Source organism: Heteronotia binoei, chromosome 8 (genome assembly GCF_032191835.1).
Source record: "Heteronotia binoei isolate CCM8104 ecotype False Entrance Well chromosome 8, APGP_CSIRO_Hbin_v1, whole genome shotgun sequence".
NCBI classification, from domain to species: domain Eukaryota; kingdom Metazoa; phylum Chordata; class Lepidosauria; order Squamata; family Gekkonidae; genus Heteronotia; species Heteronotia binoei.
In genome coordinates, this window is record NC_083230.1 from 59,233,720 (window position 1) to 59,254,634 (window position 20,915).

General features: G+C 41.5%; 1 protein-coding gene across 2 annotated transcripts; it reads left to right on the plus strand.

Moving 5' to 3' along the window:
* The first annotated feature begins 13,297 nt into the window (after window positions 1-13,297).
* Window positions 13,298-20,915, plus strand: RPS16 (ribosomal protein S16). Of its 2 annotated transcripts, none has more exons than XM_060245133.1 (6): window positions 13,298-13,305; window positions 14,690-14,742; window positions 15,682-15,783; window positions 16,546-16,642; window positions 20,485-20,532; window positions 20,720-20,915. In XM_060245133.1, the coding sequence occupies exons 2-6, from the start codon at window positions 14,695-14,697 to the stop codon at window positions 20,863-20,865; spliced, it is 441 nt and encodes a 146-aa protein (XP_060101116.1). In that variant the 5' UTR covers window positions 13,298-13,305; window positions 14,690-14,694; the 3' UTR covers window positions 20,866-20,915. The 2 variants fall into 2 exon arrangements, with proteins under 2 accessions (XP_060101116.1, XP_060101117.1); XM_060245134.1 differs by lacking the exon at window positions 13,298-13,305 and adding an exon at window positions 14,492-14,585.

Genomic DNA, 20,915 nt, shown 5'->3' on the forward strand with positions numbered 1-20,915 from the left:
CCATCACTTGCGTAGGTGGGTGGATGGGACAGTAAGGGTGGGAGGGCACTCGCCTAGAGCCTTCTTCTAGAGCCTGCTATATTTTTCTTCACAACAGGCCTTATTCTTAGTATGTACACACACACGCACAAAGTTATATGAGAGCCCACCTCTTTCACTTGATAAAGTTAGGGCTAATCTGAAAAACCTATGCTGGAATAATAACCTATTAATATTTAAAGTGTCAAAAGACTCCTGTTCATTATTTTGTAAAAATATGTTTGTATGAATTCACCATTAAGCCAACCAAAACTAGCTTCTTAAGAATAGTGCTGTCAAAATACCAGCAATTCTCATTCTTTCTGTTCTACTATAAAAAGAGATGGCTATCTTGCAGAATGTGGACTCTGAAAAACGCATGAATTTGCTTTGTCCTTTTTCTACCGCATGGTGATGATACTATCATTTCTGTATGAGTTATTCAGTTACATTGGCAAGAATCTCTGGAGGGGAGCAAACAAAAGCAAATGACGCTGGCAACGGACATGGAAATAAGAAACACTCTAAGAGGATACATGAAGCAGACAGAAAAGCATGAAAAGCTTCACAGGATCAATTTACATCAGAAATGCCTTAGTTGTCAGTTTCATTATTTATTGTAAATTACTTCCAATCTCTATGAGAAAGGGGTAAACATTCTAAGAAAAAGGTTTCACAGTACAATCCTAAGAGTTACACTGTCCCCAATCCAATGACATCATGCAGACATCACATCAGGGGTGCAGCGCTGCACACTCACCACCCCACTTTCCCCCAACCTTCCATTTAAATAGTTGAGGGGGAAGCAAGTGCTGTGTGTGCCTGCTCTGCAGACAGTGAATTTGCCACTGCAGGGCAGGAGTGGGCAGCCCTCACTCGAAAAGAGTAGGTGCTCCACATGCCTGCCCTGCAGGCCATGAATTCACGGCTTGTGGAGCAGGCACACATGTGTGGATTTGGCCACCCTGCAGGGATTTATAATATAAATATAATAAAATATAACTTCTCTATAATAATATATATATATTTGGCAATTGAGGACCCACCTCATGGATTAGATTGTCATGTAAGTTAATGCTAGAATAAAATTGTATTAGCAAATTCAAATTAAAATGAAAGTTAAAGTGATGCAATACTCATGTTTATTTTTGTTGAAGCACACCAATGCCATTTCTACTATCACATGACTTTTCTGTTAGGTAATGCCTTTATAATCATATCCAATGGTACTTATCAGTTCTGAACTCTAAGATTTTACAAACTTTCTAATACTTTCCCCCACAAAAAAGAGGAAAATATCCAAAACATATAAAGCAGGCAGATAGAAATCTTCATCATGCCACTGCGGTCACATAGGAAAAAGTAATTTGAAAAGTATGATGGAAGTAAGTTTTTATTATGACAATTATAATTCAAGAAGCATTTTAAGGTATAATTTAGTACACCTTACAGTGATGTCAGAGGTGTGCGGCATACGCAATTGAGTTGTGCTAATGTGCTCCAGCACCTCTTTTTCTATAAAATGATCCCTATGTATCATTAACATATGCAAACTGCTGTTCCGCCTCATCCCACACTTGTGTGGATGCTACCAGTGGTGTCACAGCAATCCTTGTTAGATGTTCCTACAGAAGACCCCCAGACCGGGTGTCAAACATGTGGCCCAGGGGCCAAATCAGTCATGTGTAGGGCTCCTATCAGGCCCGTGAGCAAGTTTGCTTCCTTCTCCCTCTCTCTTGCTTCCTTCAGTTATCAGAGACTGTTAAATAAAATATTGCAAGAGTGCTAATCTTTTAAGCATGTTTTATTTAAATCTTTTTAAAAATTAAAATTGAGTTTGTCTGTGTTCTTTATAAAGTTTATCTCTCTGCTACCTGGCAGTACATTTTATAACACACATGGCCCAGCTTAACAAGGTCTCATTTATGTCAGATCCTGCCCGCATACCAAATGAATTTGTCACCCCTGACTTAGGCCAGTCAGAGAACATCTAACAAGGGTTGCTGTGATAACACTGGTAACATTCACACAGGTGTTATTATACCACGAGGTAAACCTCCTGTGTGGTTGTTAACCATGACGTAGCAGTAAACCACGTAGGAGACAACTTCAGATATGCTGTGTATGGTTTGGAGCAGACTCAAATCCCTGGAGCAGATTTGAGCAGACTCAAATCCCTGGAGAATGGCGAGGAAAATGTTGTTAGAATCACAAAAACAACAATAAAAATGTAATAAAATACCATTTTTACAAACTAAATAAAAGCCCACAAGTTTTTCTCATTATTAAAACTCATCAATTTCTTTACATGTGCAATGCCCATTTAAAGATCCTCATCACATGTCAACTTTGCTGTATAAATAAAATCATTGGGATTACTGTCTAACCATATGATTCTTTAAAGATTTTTGTCTCCAAAGTGTTACTCACACAAACCTATACATGGCCACTTTTGGGAAGCTTTCCTACAGTAATTTAGTCTTAAGTCATAGAATATTTTTAATATTTTTAAGGAGCTACATTTTAATATCCTTCCTAATGTTCTGAGCTTTCATAAGAACTCAGTCTGTTACCACTGCCTAATTTTTGCCTCCTGTGTATATTGGGGATACTAAGGCACATCAAAATGTTCATTTTCTGAGCCATAAAAATGGTGTGGCTCTCAGGATAATGAATAGCCTATTACATTCTCTCTATCATAGTTGCATAGCTGGTTTGTCAGATTTTTCAGTGTCTCAGTGCTAAATAGTGCTGTTCTAAAAGTCTGGTAAAAATTTCCAGAAAGAACTTTCATGCATTTCATTTACATTGTGATATAGATTTTTTTCCTGAGATAAGCAGAGCATAGAATGACTGTCATAATTGCTGCTTTCAGCTTCTTTCTTGAAACCCATTTACCATCTTGTTTGTAAATAGATCAAGGTAGGCAGCCATGTTCATCTTTTTTGTAGTTACACAGACATCTTGAACCATTTGTACTGTTTTTAGAAAGATGATTTGCTCATTGCATTTTGGTTCAAAATTCACAACCAAGTTGCTTAAGTGGGACCAAAGGTAACCAAAATCCTTAAGCAACAGGGCTGTAACAATTATGTGCTGTGGGAAAGAGATGCATTGTCACACACTCATATCTAAAGAAACTACTCATTCATTTCTTTTCTGCCATGGGTCCTAAGAGTGAGATGAGAGGTATGGCAACAAGAAGTCATCTCAGCATTGTGGAGCTGGCTTTTTGAAAAGGCCAACTGAAGAGCCTTAAAAAAAAGATACAGCATACTCCAAGTGGGACTACCTTGACCCTAACATTTCAGGTAAACCAAACATTGATCACATACAAATCCATGGAAAAAGTCACCATGCTTGGCTGAATGATGTGAAGTCCCTCTCTAATTCAGGGGTGTCGAACTCATTTGTTATGAGGGCCAGATCTGAGATAAATGAGACCTTGTTGGGCCGTGCCATGTCAAGCTGGGCCGTGTGTGTACCTGTTTAAGATTAGGTAGCAGAGATATAACCTTTATAAAGGACAACGAAAAACACACTTAAATATATATATATTTTAAAAAAGCTTAAAATAAAACGGGCTTAAAACAGTAACACTCATTGGTCTTAAAGGTGCTTTCTTTGTATCTCTCCCATGTGATCCAGGGAACTGGACAAAGGAAGCTCTTCCTCTTTCCTTCCTTCCCCAGGGGACCAGAAGGGGAGGAGCCTCAGCCAATAGAAGGAAGAGAGGCTTGCCTCAGTAGCTCTGCTGTGCAATTGAGAGAGCCTGGCAAAGCAAGCTCTCCCTCCCCCCTTCCTCCCCAAGGGTGGAGCCTCAGCCAATGAAGAAAATAGAGACTTTGCTCTGTAGCTCCGGTGTTATTGAGCAAGCCTTGCAAAGCAAGCTATGATGCAGAAGGAAGCAAGAGAAAAGAAGAAGGAAGCAGATGACAGCCAGTTGTTCAGGAGCTTGATAGGAGCCCTCTAAGGGTGTGATTTGGCCCTCCGGGCCGCATATTTGATACCCCTGCTCTAATTTTTAGTTTCTCATGTGATGTGGTAACTGTAGTACTTTCACTTTAATTATTCCAAGACTCATAAAAAAAGTGTTGTCTTCAGCTACACAAGCATTACAACTGTGTCATTATAATTTGGAATTATAATTATAATCTGATAGACCAAAGGAATGTTCAAACTATCCCACCATTGCACTCATTTCACATGTCAGCAAGATAATGTTAAAGATCCTAGAAGCTAGGCTTCAGCAGTATGTAGATCAGGAACTACCAGAAGTTCAAGCTGCGTTTCAGAGAGGTAGAGGAACTAGAGATCAAATTGCCAATATACGCTGGATTATGGAGAAAGCACGGGAGTATCAGAAAAAGGTCTATTTCTGCTTCATTGACTACGCTAAAGCCTTTGATTGTGTGGATCACAACAAACTGTGGCAAGTCCTTAAAGAGACAGGAGTACCAGACCACCTCACATGTCTCCTGAGAAACCTATATAAAGGTCAAGAAGCAACTGTCAGAACAGGATATGGAGCAACTGATTGGTTTAAAATAGGAAAGGGGGTTCGACAAGGATGTATATTGTCACCCTGCTTATTTAATTTATATGCAGAGTACATCATGCAGAATGCTGGCCTGGATGAAGCAGAAGCCGGAATTAAGATTGCTGGGAAAAACATCAACAACCTCAGATATGCAGATGACACCACTCTAATGGCAGAAAGTGAGGAGGACTTAAAGAAACTCTTGTTGTGGGTGAAACAGCAGAGCACAAAAGTAGGCTTGAAACTCAGCATCAAAAAAACTAAGATCATGACATCCGGCCCCATCACACCGTGGCAAACAGAAGGGGAAGACATTTCTGGGATCCATGATCACTGCAGATGCTGACTGCAGCCATGAAATTAAAAGACGTTTGTTCCTTGGAAGAACAGCTATGGCAAACCTAGGCAGTATAATAAAAAGTAGAGGCATCAACAAAAGTCTGCATAGTCAAAGCGATGGTATTCCCAGTAATAATGTATGGCTGTGAGAGTTGGACCATAAGGAAGGCTGAGCGCAGAAGAACAGATGCTTTTGAGCTGTGGTGCTGGAGAAGAATCTTGAGAGTCCCTTGGACTGCAAGAAGATCAAATCAGTCAGTCCTAAGGAAATCCACCCATACTGTTCCCTGGAAGGTCAGATGCTGAAGCTGAAGCTCAAATACTTTGGCCACCAAATGAGAAGGGAGCACTCACTGGAGAAGATCCTGATACTGGGAAAGACCGAAGGCAAAAGAAGAAGGTGACGGCAAAAGATGAGATGGCTGGACAGCGTTACTGATGTAACTAACACAAATTTGAGCAGACTTCGGAGGATGGTGGAAGACAGGAGGGCGTGGCGTGACTTTGTCCATGGGGTCGCAAAGAGTCAGACTCGACCGTGCGACTGAACAACAACAACAACAAAAAAGGAAAGTGTGGGTACATGGAGCCCAAATTATTTTTAAAAACTCTCAGAGTGAGACAGTGCAATGTGTTTACTGCTTACATGTATGGAACTTCAGGTGAGAGATTCTAAATGTAAAGATCCTGAGTTCATAGAATCATAGAGTTGAAGGGACCTCTAAGGTATCCCAACTCCCTGTACAATGCAGCAACTTCACAAATACCTCCCCCTGCCATACATCCCCAGTGACTCCAGCTCCATGCCCAGAAGATGGTAAAAATCTACAGGATCCCTTGCCAGACTGGCCTGGAGAAAAAGTATTGATCCCTTGCCAAACTGGCCTGGAGAAAAAGTGTAAATCAGCATTTCCATGGGTGTGTAAGAAAGGGCCACAAGAACTAAGCATTGATGCAACCCTTTCCACCCTCCTTCTCTCCATCCATATAGCTTCCCTTTGTGTTGAAACCAGTCACATTATTATATTCCACATGATTCCTTATGGAGCTTGGGGGCAGGGAGAATGGAAAAGTTAAAATAGGGGTACCAAAAATTGACAAAATATTTGGTGTGGTACACGTCTGTCATTGTAAACTATAATTTTACAAGTTTCAGGGAGAAAATAGATTATATTCTCAACTGTTATTAAGAAAAATGGAATCATTTTTGTTAATAACAACTTGTTAAAAAGAAAAATACTTGCTCTTTGATTTGCTTTCTGCCCTTCTCTTTAATTCTAAAAAAAGAAGAAGAAGAGGGAGGTACAGTTACTGAATGACAAGGGAAATGCATTCTGTTCTGCTGGGAGATACATATTTTTATTATATAATATTACTTCATATCTGCTTCATCAAAAATGGGGACATGGTCATTGACAGTAGTACTAAATTGTTACTAAAGGCAAAGAACAAGGCTAAAGGCCAACAGAACATGTTGTTTCATTATACTCTGAAGATGGGACTGGCAGTTCCCTTTTCACTGATGGCTTTTATAGCGGAATAACAGACACAACCCAATTCAGATATGCAGAATATCTGACAGGGGTGTCAAATTTGTTACGAGGGCCAGATCTGACATAAATGGGACTTTGTGGGGCCAGGCCAGGCGTATCATAAAATGTAAAGCCAGGTACTGGAAATATAAACTTCATAAAGGATACAGAGAAACACAATTAAAGATATTTTTTATTTAAAGTACAAACATGCTTAAAACTCTTGCAATGTTTTGTTAAAAATGAAAAGGTGGGGAAATAGTGACATTTGGCAATGCAATTTTTCTCCAGAGACAATGTGCGACTGCAATAAAAAAGGCTAACACCATGCTGGGAATTATTAGGAAGGATTTGCACTATCAGTTAGTTTCAAACGTCCTGTTCCCAGTGGTGGGGGTCACCCTACTTCTCAATGTAGATGTAGGGTTGAAGCTTGGGAAGGACAAGACCGCAGTGGGGTACAATGCTATACAGCCCACCTTCCAAAGCATCCATTTTCTCTGGGGAATCAATCTCCGTAATCTGGAGATGAGCTTTAATTCTGGGAGATCCCCAGGCCCCACCTGGAGGCTGGCATAATACCACAGGTATTCCCAGAATATAGAAGGTGAGTCTTTGGGTTGCCAGTCTGTATAGCCAATGATGTTTAATGATGGGAAAAGTACCATCCATAACCTCACAGGGTATCTGTTATGGGGGGAGACAATATAGGCAATTGTAAGCTGCTCTGAGTCTCTGATTCAGAGAGAAGGGTGGGGTATAAATCTGCAGTCTTCTTCTTCTTCAGCTTGGAGAAATGACGACTGAGGAGTGACATGATAGAGGTTTACAAGATTATGCATGGGATAGACACTCAATGAAATTGCTGAGCAGTCAGGTTAGAACAGATAAAAGGAGGTACTTCTTCACCCAAAGGGTAATTAACACATAGAATTCACTGCCACAGGAAGTGATGGTGGCTGCAAGCATAGCCAACTACAAGAGGGCATTGGATAAACATGGAGCAGAGGTCCATCAGTGACTATTAACCACAGCATATTGACGGAGCTCTTTGTCTGGGGCAGTGATGCTCGGTATTCTTGGTGCTGGGGGGGGGGCAACAGTGGGAGGGCTTCTAGTTTCCTGGCCCCACTGATGGACCTCCTGATGGCATCTGCTTTTTTTGGCCACTGTGTGACACAAAGTGTTGGACTGGGTGGGCCACTGGCGTGATCCAACATGGCTACTCTTACGTTCTTAAGGAAATAGAGGTAATGGAGGTACAAGGTGTGTCCAGGCCTCTCAAATACCTGTTCTAGATCCCCTATAAAGTCCCTCACTATGACCAATGGGCTGTTTGCTCAGGTAGTTGGTTTACATACAAAGTATCATGAAGATGCCCCATAATGAACTGGAATAGTGGTATTCTTTCTTACCCAATGTTTTAACTGGAGATGATGCACTATGACTTCAGAGGGCCTATCACATGCCCAGAAAATGTTCCATTGGAGGTAATGAACAGTGGCCTGACCTCCTCAACAGTGAGTTAATATGGTGAGTTAATATGAGCTAAGGTGAGTTAATATGAGCTCGCTCAGTTTTTTAGCCTCCAGCTCACACATTTTTGTCTTTGTTAAGGAAAAATAGCCCCAGAGCAAAACTAATTTATGCAGTAGCTCACAACTTTAATGCCAGTAGCTCACAAAGCAAAATTTTTGCTTGCAAGACTTCACAGCTTAGAGGGAATTGCTCTTGAGGGAGGCCACATGTGGCTCCTCACACATATTATGTGGCTCTCATATTATGAGCCCCTACCGCCTCGTCAGCCAGCTTGGAAAAGGCATTTCTTCCTTTAAATCACTTCTCCAAGCCAAACCAAGCCAGCCAGTGGCTTGGATAATGCTTTTAAAGTTGCTTTCTTTCCACCCCCCTCCTTTCTCAAAAATGACAAAAAGAATAGGGTGCAACACCCCAGCTCAGGAGCTGCCACAAAAAACCCTGCACTCCTTAGCAAGACAGGAAATGAACTAAGGGTAGAATGATGCTCCCACTGGGAAAAGAAAGTGTAAAACTAAGATCTTCTTCCTTAACTGATCGGCAGAGATTACCAATGTTAAGACACTCTCCCTCTCAGAGCAAGAAATCATATTTGCATTAGGATATTGGTTTGAATGAGAATATTGTCTATTTGCAATGTGTTGCTTTCAGTGGTATGTGTAGTATTTTAATTCACATTCATGTTGGGGGAACTAGTGTCAAGGCTGACCCTGCCTTGGTGCAGTAAAGTAGCCAAGCTTTACCTGGATTTGGTCTCAGTAACTCTCCAAGTAACACATAAAAAGGTAAAGGTGCAAGCACCTGTGCAAGCACCAGTTGTTTTCGACCCTGGGTGACGTTGCTCGTAACACATACCAGAAAGCAAAAGAAGGCTTTACTGAAGAAACTCAAGAAAAGGTATGAAATCAAGGAATAAAGTTCAGTGGTACTAAAACACAGAACTAAACGGAACTTCAGTGGTACTAAAACACAGAACTAAACACAGAACGGTACTAAAACAGAACTTACTAGTTAGTGCTCAGTTGGTTCTTAAAGCAAATTGTTCCAGAGTCTAATACAATAGAAATAGGAGGGAAAGGGCAAAAGGGAATAATGATTATTCTTTCTAACTACACTTATAGAAGAACACCAGCCATATCCTCCTGACCCCCTCAACCAATCACTGGGCAATATCCATGGGACTTTCCAGGGTAAGAGTGAATCCCCCATACTAGATTCACAACTGAACTGTGTGAGTTAATTAACAGGCTTAAGTGGGTGGCCTTGACAAATAACTGCCTGTGTGTGAAAACTTGGGGGTGGGGGGGGGCAGCAGTGGTCTAAGCTGGTTTTTGGTATGTTCCAAACTTAATACAAGAGTTCTCTCTGAAATTGTCACAGTGGCACAGATCAACCCACAAACTTCTGAATGCTTAAGGACACAATAGGCATTCCCACCAGGATACTACTGGCTTCTTGGACATGCTAAGCTTAATTTTAACTACAATGTAATATAATCCACTGTATGTATTAAAGCCTCACAAGATATAAAATTTCTCAATTAAGTTGGAGACATATGCAAATATAACATTGCTGTACTATCCCATGATAACAAAGCAGAAGTCAGGGTTCAACTTTAAGACCAACAAAGTTTTAGTCAGAATGTAAGCTTTTGTGTGCTAGCACACTTCTCTAGACAAGCTTACATTCTGAATAAAACGTTGTTGATCTCAAAGGTGCCAATTGACTCCTGCTTTGTTCTACTACTTCAGACCAACACGGCTGCCCACCTGGATCTATCCCATGATAAGTATATTAAATAACCACTAGATGGCACAGCAATTCTGTTTTTCAAACCAAATTTTCAAAATGAACTAGATCTTATTGAAATAAAATGACAGGCATAAGATGCTCCGAATAGATGCAATATACAGAAAAGGCACTACAAAAAGGCTCAAGAAAAAAATCTTGAGCAGTGGAAATATGCATAATTCTAAGTATTCTTACTCAAAATGTATATGCTACTGCATCTACTTACTTTATACCCTTATTTTCTCCCCAATGGGGATCCAAAGTGGCTTACATAAATCTTTATTTTACACTCAAAACAACCCTGTAAGGTAGGTTAGGCAGAAAGAGTGTGACTGGCCTAAAATCACTTACTTCTATGGGGATTTGAAGCTCCAACCACAGTATTATGCTCCATATTTAGTCTGGTATATTGAAGAATGGATTTTCCTGCCCTCATCCAGGAACATTGCTATGTGGAAACTAGAGATGTAATGACAGCTTGCACATGCCAATGATTCTGTTCTCTATTAACTGCAGTTGCTGTATGAGGCTAGGAAAGGTGCTTATTAGAGACTTTGAGGTCAACTGTTCATATTGAATTTAATTGCATTACCTCTTGCTTTTATGGCTCCTGAATTGAAATCTGATTCATTTTAGCCTGTCAGAAAATATCATGAGCTGAAAAATCTGCTAAAAATTTGCTTTTCCCTTCATTTTTTAAACATCTGGCCTGATGAAAAGTTCTGGGAATTCAATAACTTGCACACTGTTATGTGTCATTGGGTTGGATTTTGTTTTGGGCTTTCTGGGTATTTCTTCCACCCATCCATGCACTGTGATCAGCTTTGTCATTGGGCTCCATTCCCATTCTATTAGGAAAAAGGCACACAACAACTGATCCAACAACTGATCACAGCACAGCTGGTGGTGGGGAAAACCCCCCTTTCCCAATCTCACTAGGCTTCCAAAAGAACAGAAAGAGCACAAAAATCATTGTTAAAAAGAGGGGGCAACAGTGAATGCAAACAGGTGAGGGCTACAAAATGACACCAATGTGAATTGGAGGTTTGAAAATCCAAATCTTTCTATTCATATGGCATACCTTCTTTATCTGTAGTTCAAAAAAGATCGTAATGAAATAAGTTTAGGAAACAATGGGACAAAGTAGACAACTGTTGAAAAGTTGGGGAAATGCATGTGGATCTTGTTTAAAAAAGCACCTACTCTTGACTGAAAGTCAAGATGAAGTAAAACAACTGTGTGGAAGCAACAAAGGGCATTTATTTATTATAGAAAACTCATGTGGTGCATTTCCAGAGAAACTACTTGAGGCGTTTTACAAATTAAAAGATGATAAATTAAGAAACAGCATAAAATAATTAACAATACCAAGTTATTACAAATCCTAACCAGAGCATTAAAACAACACAAAACATTTAACAACATGATTTTCATATATTTATCGTATGGCAGAGTTAAACATAAAAAGTATATAATATAAAATAAAATATGTAACCAAGTTGATAAGAGACCAATTGGGCCAATCCCCCTAAAAACTAATATCTAGATTTTCAATCTACTCAATTGCAGCTGGGGAGAGTTAAAAGAGCTCTGCCACATCTCCCTGGAAAGCACAACTTTCCTGTGACAGATGGCAAAGTTTCACAGGCTGTAGCACAACTGCGTTCAGGTCCTGGTATTTTGTCCCATTTAAACAACAGATCTGCAAAACTGTCAAAGCCTGTTTGTAGTCTAATAGACATTTTCCATACTTTACATGGGAAGTCAAATCCTGAGGTTTATCAGTTTGTGGATATTGGGTGGAACTAATTCTTTCCATGTTTGCAACCACTGATTCCTTAAAATGAAATTTTGCAATTGCAGGCTTTGTGCAGATCGTATTGCTGAATACTGGGGTCTTAGTCTTGATAGGCCTGTGTCAGCCATATCTTTATGGATGGGCAACTCTCTGTTTTCAATTATTTTTCTATAGATTTATTGGGGTGCAATTCTAGCTCACCTCTTCATGGTGCCCCCTGGGTAATGCTAAAGACCTAGAACAGGGGTGTCAAACTCATTTGTTACGAGGGCTGAATCTGACATAAATGAGACCTTGTTGGACTGGGCCATATTGGGCTGGGATGGGTCATGTCGGACTGGGCCATGTGTACCTATTTAAGATTAGGTAGCAGAGACATAAACTTTATAAAGGACACAAACACAATTAAACGGTTTAAAAAGAAACTTAAAACATGAGCACTCATTGGTCTTAAAAGTACTTTCTTTGTATCTCTCCCATGGGATCCAGGGAACTGGGCAAAGGAAGTTCTGGTTCTTTCCTTCCATCCCCAGGGTATGAGGAGCGGGAGGAGCCTCAGCCAATAGAAGAGAAGCTTGCTTCAGAAGCTCTGCTGTGCAATTGAAAGAGCCTGGCAAAGCAAGCTATTCCTCCTCCCCAAGGGAAGAGCCTCAGCCAATGGAGAAAATAGAGGTTTTGCTCTGTAGTTCCTGTGTGATTGAGCAAGCCTGGCAATGCAAGCTGTGATGCAAAAAAAAAGCAAGAGGGAGAAGGAAGCAGATGGCAGCCAGTTGCTTGGGAGCCTGATTCGGCGCCTGGGCCTCATGTTTGACACCCCTGACCTAGAACTTCCAGCAGCCAGATAATCACCGAGTTTTCATAAAACCATCCTCAGACTAGAATCAGACTGTAAAAATCAATTATACAAAAATCAATCCTTAATTTAGTTTGGATTTAAAAAAAGAACTAGCCAGGAGCCTAAAAGAGATTACAGTATGATCCAGTTCAGCCTCAAGGAAAGTGCTTTCCTCAGTCAAGGTGCCACCACCGAAAAAACTATTTCTGGTTGCCACCTGCCTCATTTGTGTAAGCAAGCTAATGGGAGTGCAGAGAACAGAGAATCTGTGAAGAGAATAAGAACTGGAATAAAAAGATTGCAATATTCTACATTAATTACTCTGAAATAAGAGGGCATAAGAGTAGCTCTGCAGGGTAAGATTAATGTTCCATCAGATCTGTTTCCTACAGAGTCCAAAACTCCCTGTTGTTGCCCCTCAGCAACTGGTATTCAGAGCCAATAATGGAGATCATATTTAGCCATCATGGCTAATTGTTAGATGACTCTATCCCCTATGAATTTCTCTAACTTCCCTTTAAAATAATCTTTTAAAATAAAATAACCTACACTGGCTGCTATCACTACATCCTGTGAAGTGAGTGCCAACAATCTGTAATACTTCTTTTTGTTTGTCCTGTCCATTGACTCTTTTGGGCTAATGCCACGAATTCTAGCATTTTAGATCCCTGTAGTCACAGTGTTAATGCCATGACCAATTGCATACGTCATGTCCTTGCTTCAGTTAGGAGGAAAGTTGCTCCAATCTCATGATTTTGGTTGCCACTTTTCTGTATATTTTCTAGTTGAAATCAGTGGTGCTAATTTTTGAAGAAACAGGATCAGCAATGACCCCAAACTTACTTGGAATAAAATCCCATTGCAAATCAATGGTTACTTTAGAATTATATATGGATAGTTAGGGCTCTTGCTGAGGGTGAAAGAGGAGAGCACAAAAGTAGCTTTGAAACTCAACATCAAAAAAATTAAGATCATGGCATCCGGCCCCATCACACCTTGGCAAATAGAAGGGGAAGACATGGAAGTCGTGACAGACTTCACATTTCTGGGATCCAAGATCACTACAGATGGTGACTGTAGCCATGAAATTAAAAGACGTTTGCTCCTTGGAAGGACAGCTATGGCGAACCTGGGCAGTATAATAAAAAGTAGAGACATCACCCTGCAAACAAAAGTCCGTATAGTCAAGCAATGGTATTCCCAGTAGTAATGCATGGCTGTGAGAGCTGGACCATAAGGAAGGCCGAGTGCAGAAGAATAGATGCTTTTGAGATGTAGTGCTGGAGAAGAATCCTGAGAGTCCCTTGGACTGCAAGAAGATCAAATCAGTCAGTCCTAAGGGAAATCAACCCAGACGGTTCCCTGGAAGGTCAGATGCTGAAGGTCGGATACTTTGGCCACCAAATGAGAAGAGAGCACTCACTGGAGAAGACCCTGATGCTAGGAAAGACAGAAAGCAAAAGAAGATGGGGATGGCAAAAGATGAGATGGCTGGAGTGTCACTGATGTAACAAACACGAATTTGAGCAGACTTCGGAGGATGGCGGAAGACAGGCGGGCCTGGCGTGACTTTGTCCATGGGGTTGAAAACGTCGGACTCGACTGTGCGACTGAACAATAAAGTTAGGGCTTCAAACAATGACAATGCTATCACCTCATGGTGGAAGAAGCAGAGAAAAGATCTAGCGTAAACTGGAAGAAATGCCCCTATTGCCGAGGCAAATATTCTACTTTATCTGTCCGTGTGTACGCATGACAGCAATTTCGTGCGTATCCTTCCCGGACAAGGGTAAAAGCGTATATTTATGTTCACATGCCCTCAATAATGAGGAGGAACGCTCACGACTGTGGCCTTCTTTCCCTGCGGATAGAAACGATAAACGTGCAGAGATAACGTAATTTATGAAGCGGCGTGCAGAACTTCGCTGGTTGGGAAGAAGAGATGATGTTCTGGATCCCTCTCTGCCACAGCGCAGGCTACTGACTGACACAAATATATTGTTTTATTTGAAGAGGCGCAACCAGCCGTACAAATCCTTACCAAGAACGAGAATATAACACAATCTCTTGTATTTCTACCGGAAAGTGCGTAGCGCCGCGCTAGCGGAAATTACGTCAACCTTCGCGGCCGAGCCTGCCCCTGGGAGAGCGGCTTTGGAAACCCTGTGCTTCCTTTCGCTGCTGCTGTTGCTCAGGGTAGGCGCGTTTGTGTGTGGCTGTGGCGCTTGCGCTTTACTTTTAACACGTTCCCCTCTTCCTTCTTCTGTCCGAGCGCTCATTCTCTTGTGCTTTTCTCACAGGCGCCATGCCGGCTAAGGGACCCCTCCAGAGCGTGCAGGTTTTCGGCAGAAAGGTGAGGCGCGCGTGTCTCTGAGGGCCGGGGCGGGCCTAGTCCCTTTCTTCCCGAATCCTCCTCTGGAGCTCTGGATAGCTGTTGTGGCGTTGCTGATGGAATATTCCGCTCATATGCATCAGGGATTTTTTTTCTTCCCCCTTTTTAAATCAGCGGCCATTTCTTTTCCCCCCGCCCCCCGTGCTACACGTGCTGCTTTTTCGTTACCCCATATACAGATAAGCACATGAAGTAGATTTATAGCGCGTCGGGCCATTGGTCCACCCGGATTGGTACTGGCCGGGTGGGTGAAGCCGCATATAGGAGGTCTTCCACATTATCTGGAATTTGAACCTGAATATCCCGTATGTTATAACCCAACATTTGTAAGTGTAAAGGGCTCCCTCTTAACCGAATTGAATCTGGCATAGAATTAGGGATTGTGTGGATCTCACACCAGAACAGTTCCCTGGGAGAAATTGTGTCGGTCAGATCAATGCTCTCTTAATGCTTTTATGAGTCTAAAACGAGGTGGGTGGGATGGTGAAACATCTGCCGTGTTCTAAGGCCCTTGGAAAGAAGGCCAGGATGTAGTTGATATAGTTAGGTTCCGAGTCCTGCTTTTCTACTTTGCTCTCTCTCCTGAACTTTGTGGTTAGGGAGAAATTCTTAGTTTGTGTTTGCTCTGTGGCCCATGGGTAGGCTGAGGTTGAGGTTGCTTATAAATAATTTCATTCTGTGGCAAAACTGGGGCTCTGTAGCATACTTAATTTCATTGACATTTGAGTTGTGTTTGCAGTTAAAATCATTCTGGTACCAATAAAACGAAGTTCCCAGCTTCCACAAAGAGGTTTCCATGAGGGAGAATGTTTTACAGTTTATTTTTGAATATCATACGCATAACTAATACTGTTTAAATGAGCAGAATGTTACAACTCTGTATTTTTCCTTTCACTGTAGAAAACTGCTACTGCAGTTGCTCACTGCAAAAGAGGAAATGGCCTTATTAAAGTAAATGGAAGGCCTCTGGAAATGATAGAGCCCAGAACTTTGCAGTACAAAGTAAGTTATTTTCTTCTTTGCATCATAAAATAAGTTAGTCCTATCTACATGGGCCAGTTTTCATCACTTGTAGTTTTTGTTTCTTTGAGAATTGGTTATTTGGCTAAACCAAACAATTTGTAAATAGATAAATGTGTTTTGAATTCTTGTTCAATTATATTTTCTAACAATATTTTGACATATTTGTTTGGACTGCTGTGTGGAGATATCAGTGTGTAAGTGCTGCAATGCTAGTACTGGATGAAAGTCACTGTAAAATGCAGTGATGTAGAATTTGGGGGGTGGGGGCTGGATGAAAGAAGCAAGTGTGTTGATTGCATCTAGGACTGCTTCCAAACTGTCAGTGGTAGGCTTGTCCTTTAGCACTTGCTCATTGTCTTGTTATGGAAACCACTGTGGCAAGATTTTTCAAGGCAAATAGGGTAGCCTTCCATGCCTTTTAAGTGTAAAGCTGTGTTTTCTCTGCAACATCTGAAAAGGTAACTGGTAATTATGTTGCCAAGTAGCTCTAAAATGTCTGTTGGGATATGTGGTCACATCTGGAGGATAAAGCAGTGTTGGTTAAAAATACAGTGAAATTTGAATATTTAATAAAAAAGTATAATAATGCTGTAATTGTGTGTCATCTAGGACGCACAAGTTTTGGTCTTCTTACATTCTTAAACTGTTGCTTTGGAAAATGTGAACTTTGGTAGAATCTTATACTAATTGAGTTCATTGTATCTGTTACTGTATCTCATAACTTTGAATTTTCTCTATTAGCTCCTTGAACCAGTACTCCTTTTGGGCAAGGAACGCTTTGCAGGAGTTGACATCCGAGTCCGCGTGAAAGGTGGCGGTCATGTAGCGCAGATATATGGTATGACTTTGTATCAGCACCTTCAGGGTTGTTGTAGACAAGGGAAATTAGCATATTTCAGAAATTAATGATATCTCAGATGTTTGCAGTCCTTTTACTGTCATTTACAAACATTAGAGACTAAAAACTGGTAATATATTTGGTAGTATTCATCTGTAAGGTTTCTAGATTATTAATTGCATTTAGTTATAGGAAAGGAAAGGTCCCCTGTGCAAGCACCAGTCGTTTCCGACTCTGAGGTGACGTTGCTTTCACAGCGTTTTCATGGCAGATTTTTTACGGCATGGTTTGCCATTGCCTTCCCCAGTCTTTTACACTTTTCCCTCAGCAAGCTGGGTACTCATTTTACTGACCTCGGAAGGATGGAAGGTTTAGTCAACCTTGGGCCGGCTACCTGAATCCAGCTTCCGCCAGAATCGAACTCAGGTCGTGAGCAGAGAGTTCAGACCACAGTACTGCAGTGCTGCTGCTTTACCACTCTGCGCCATAACTGGGTTACAAATATAGATTGCCTTTCTGTTTGTTGTTGTTCAGTCGCACAGTCGAGTCTGACTCTTTGCGACCCCATGGACAAAGCCATGCCAGGTCCTCCTGTCTTCCACCATCCTCCGAAGTCTGCTCAAATTCGTGTTAGTTACATCAGTAATGCTGTCCAGCCATCTCATCTTTTGCCATCCCCTTCTTCTTTTGCCTTCGGTCTTTCCCACCCAGTATCAGGATCTTCTCCAGTGAATGCTCCCTTCTCATTTGGTGGCCAAAGTATTTCAGCTTCAGCATCTGACCTTCCAGGGAACAGTCTGGGTTGATTTTCCCTTAGGACTGACTGATTTGATATTCTTGCAATCCGAGGGACTCTCAAGATTCTTCTCCAGCACCACATCTCAAAAGCATTTATTCTTCTGTGCTCAGCCTTCCTTATGGTCCAGCTCTCACAGCCATACATTATTACTGGGAATACGATCGCTTTGAGTATGCAGACTTTTGTTGGCAGGGTGATGTCTCTAGTTTTATTATACTGCCCAGGTTCACCATAGCTGTCCTCCTAAGGAGCAAACATCTTTTAATTTCATGGCCACAGTCACCATCTTCAGTGATCATGGATCCCAGAAATGTGAAGTCTGTTACTACTTCCATGTCTTCCCCTTCTATTTGCCACGGTATGATGGGGCCGGATATCATGATCTTAGTTTTTTTGATGCTGAGTTTCAAGGCTACTTTTGTGCTCTGCTGTTTCACCCACAACAAGAGTTTCTTTAAGTCCTCCTCACTTTCTGCCATTAGAGTGGTGTCATCTGCATATCTGAGGTTGTTGATGTTTTTCCCGGTAATCTTAATTCCAGCTTCTGCTTCATCCAAGCGAGCATTCCGCATCATGTACTCTGCATATGAATTAAATAAACAGGGCGACAATATACATCATTGTCGAACTCCTTTTCCTATTTTAAACCAATCAGTTGTTCCATATCCCGTTCTGACAGTTGCTTCTTGACCCTTATACAGGTTTCTCTGGAGACATGTGATGTGGTCTGGTACTCCCATCTCTTTAAGGACTTGCCACAGTTTGTTGTGATCCACACAATCAAAGGCTTTAGCGTAGTCAATGAAACAGAAATAGACGTTTTTCTGATACTCCCATGCTTTCTCCATAATCCAGCGAATGTTGGCAATTTGATCTCTACCTCTCCAAAACCCAGCTTGAATGTCTGGTAGTTCCCAATCTACATACTGCAGAAGCCTAGCTTGTAGGATCTTTAACATGACTTTGCTGGCATGTGCAATGGTGCAATAGCTTGAACATTCCTTGGCATTACCCTTCTTTGGGATTGGAATATAAACTGACCTTTTCCAATTCTGTGGCCACTGTTGCGTTTTCCAAATTTGTTGACATAATCTGTGCATCACTTTAACAGCATCATCTTTTAGGACTTTGAATAGCTCAACTCGGATACTGTCATCTCTGCTCGCTTTGTTGTTAGTAATGCTTTCTAAGGCCCATTTGACTTCACACTCCAGGATGTCTGGCTCAAGGTCATCGATTTCACTGTCATGGTTGTCGAGGACATTGAGATCCTTCTTGTATAATTCTTCTGTGTATTCTTGCCACCTCTTCCTGATCTCTTCTGCTTCTGTTAGGTCCCTATCATTTTTGTCCTTTATCATGACCATCTTTGCGCGAAACGTTCCCTTGATTTCTCCAATTTTCTTGAAGAGATCTCTTGTCCTTCCCATTCTATTATTTTCCTCTGTTGCTTTGCATTGTTCCTTATCTCTCCTTTCTGTTCTCTGGAAATCTGTATTCAGTTGGGTGAGTTTTTCCTTTTCACCTTTGCCTTTCACTTTCCTTCTTTCCTCAGCTATTTGTAAAGCCTCATCAGACAGCCGCTTTGCTTTCTTGCATTTCTTTTTCTTTGGGATGGTGCTGATTGCTGCCTTCTGTACAGTGTCATGAACCTCCATCCATAGTTCTTCAGACACTCTGTCTATCAGCTTTAGTTCCTTAATCCTATTCTTCACCTCCACTGTATATTCATAAGGGATGTGATCAAGGTCAAACCTGAATGGCCTAATGGTTTCCCCACTTTTCTTCAGTTTAAGCCTCAATTTTGCAATGAGTAGCTCATAATCTGAGCTGCAGTCAGCTCCAGGTCTTGTTTTTGCTGACTGTAAGGAGCTTCTCCATCTTTGACTGTAGAGTATATAATCAATCTGATTTCTGTGTTGCCCATCAGGTGATATCCATGTGCAGAGTCGCCTTTTAGGTTGTTGGAAGAGGGTGTTCGCTATGACCAGCTTGTTCTCTTCACAAAACTCTATTAGCCTTTGCCCGGCTTCATTTTGTTCTCCAAGACCAAACTTGTCAGTTGTTCTGGTCACCTTTTGACTTCCTACTTTGGCATTCCAGTTCCCTGCGATGAGGAGGACATCTTTTTTTGGTGTTAATTCTAGAAGGTGTTGTAGATCTTCATAGAATTGGTCCACTTCAGCCTCTTCTGCATCAGTGGTTGGGGCATAGAGTTGGATTACTGTGATATTTAATGGTTTGCCTTGGATACGGACCGAGATCATTCTGTTATTTTTGAGATTGTATCCCATTACTGCCTTCCTCACTCTCTTGTTAACTATAAAGGCCACACCATTTCTTCTACGGGACTCTTGCCCACAGTAATAGATGTAGTGATCCCCTGAGTTAAGTTCACCCATTCCCGTCCATTTTAGTTCACTGATTCCCAAGATGTCGTTGTTCAGTCTTGCCATCTCTTTGACTACATCCAGCTTACCTTGATTCATAGATCTTACATTCCACGTTCCAGTGCAGTATTGTTCTTTGCAGCATCGGACTGTTCTTTCACCACCAGACACATCCACAGCTGAGCGTCCTTTCAGCTTTGGCCCAGCCGCTTCACTCTTTCTGTGGTTACTTGGTCTTGCCCTCCGCTCTTCCCCAGTAGCATATTGGACGCCTTCTGACCTGAAGGGCTCATCTTCCAGTGCCATATCTTTTAGCCTTGTGTTACTGTCCATGGAGTTTTCTTGGCAAGGATACTGGAGTGGTTTGCCATTTCCTTCTCCAGTGGATCACATTTTGTCTGGGTTCTCAGCTGTGGCCTGTCCATCTTGGGTGGCCCTGCATGGCATTGCCCACAGCCTCACTGAACCGTGCAAGCCTTCTCACCACGTGAAGGCAGCAGTCCATGAGAGGGATTGTAGGTTACTACATGTAACCTACAAATATATAGTGTGTTCACTGTGTATGCATCTGTGCATGTTTTAAACAGGCAGTATTTTGCTAACTGCAGCTTTTTATTTTGATGAGCTATTGATTTTGCTTATTTCTTCTGCAGCAATTCGGCAGTCTATTTCCAAAGCATTGGTGGCTTATTACCAGAAATGTGAGTAAATCCATTATCTTTTAATCATGGCTATTTTTCAAATGCATAATTTAAGACTGACTCCACAGAGTGGCAGTTTTGGCATCTACATGTAACCCACAACTGCTCTAATTGTAGCATATTGTCCTCTCATAACACCAGTAAACGTGGGTGAAAGTTTTAAGATTTTTTGTTTTGTTGTCCCCAGATGTTGATGAAGCTTCCAAGAAGGAGATAAAGGATATCCTCATCCAGTATGATCGGACCCTTTTGGTTGCTGATCCTCGTCGTTGTGAATCCAAGAAGTTTGGTGGACCTGGTGCTCGTGCACGCTACCAGAAGTCTTACCGCTAAAAGAAAACAGTGCATTTGAATTCTTAAATAAACAGAAAATTGAGCTATTA

Bases quoted from the DNA above. Each gene is read 5' to 3' on its own strand.
- RPS16 (XM_060245133.1), top strand. From the start codon at position 14,695: ATGCCGGCTAAGGGACCCCTCCAGAGCGTGCAGGTTTTCGGCAGAAAG. The intron at 16,643-20,484 runs GTATGACTTTGT...TTTCTTCTGCAG, and splicing joins TCATGTAGCGCAGATATATG to CAATTCGGCAGTCTATTTCC. The intron at 20,533-20,719 runs GTGAGTAAATCC...TGTTGTCCCCAG, and splicing joins GGTGGCTTATTACCAGAAAT to ATGTTGATGAAGCTTCCAAG.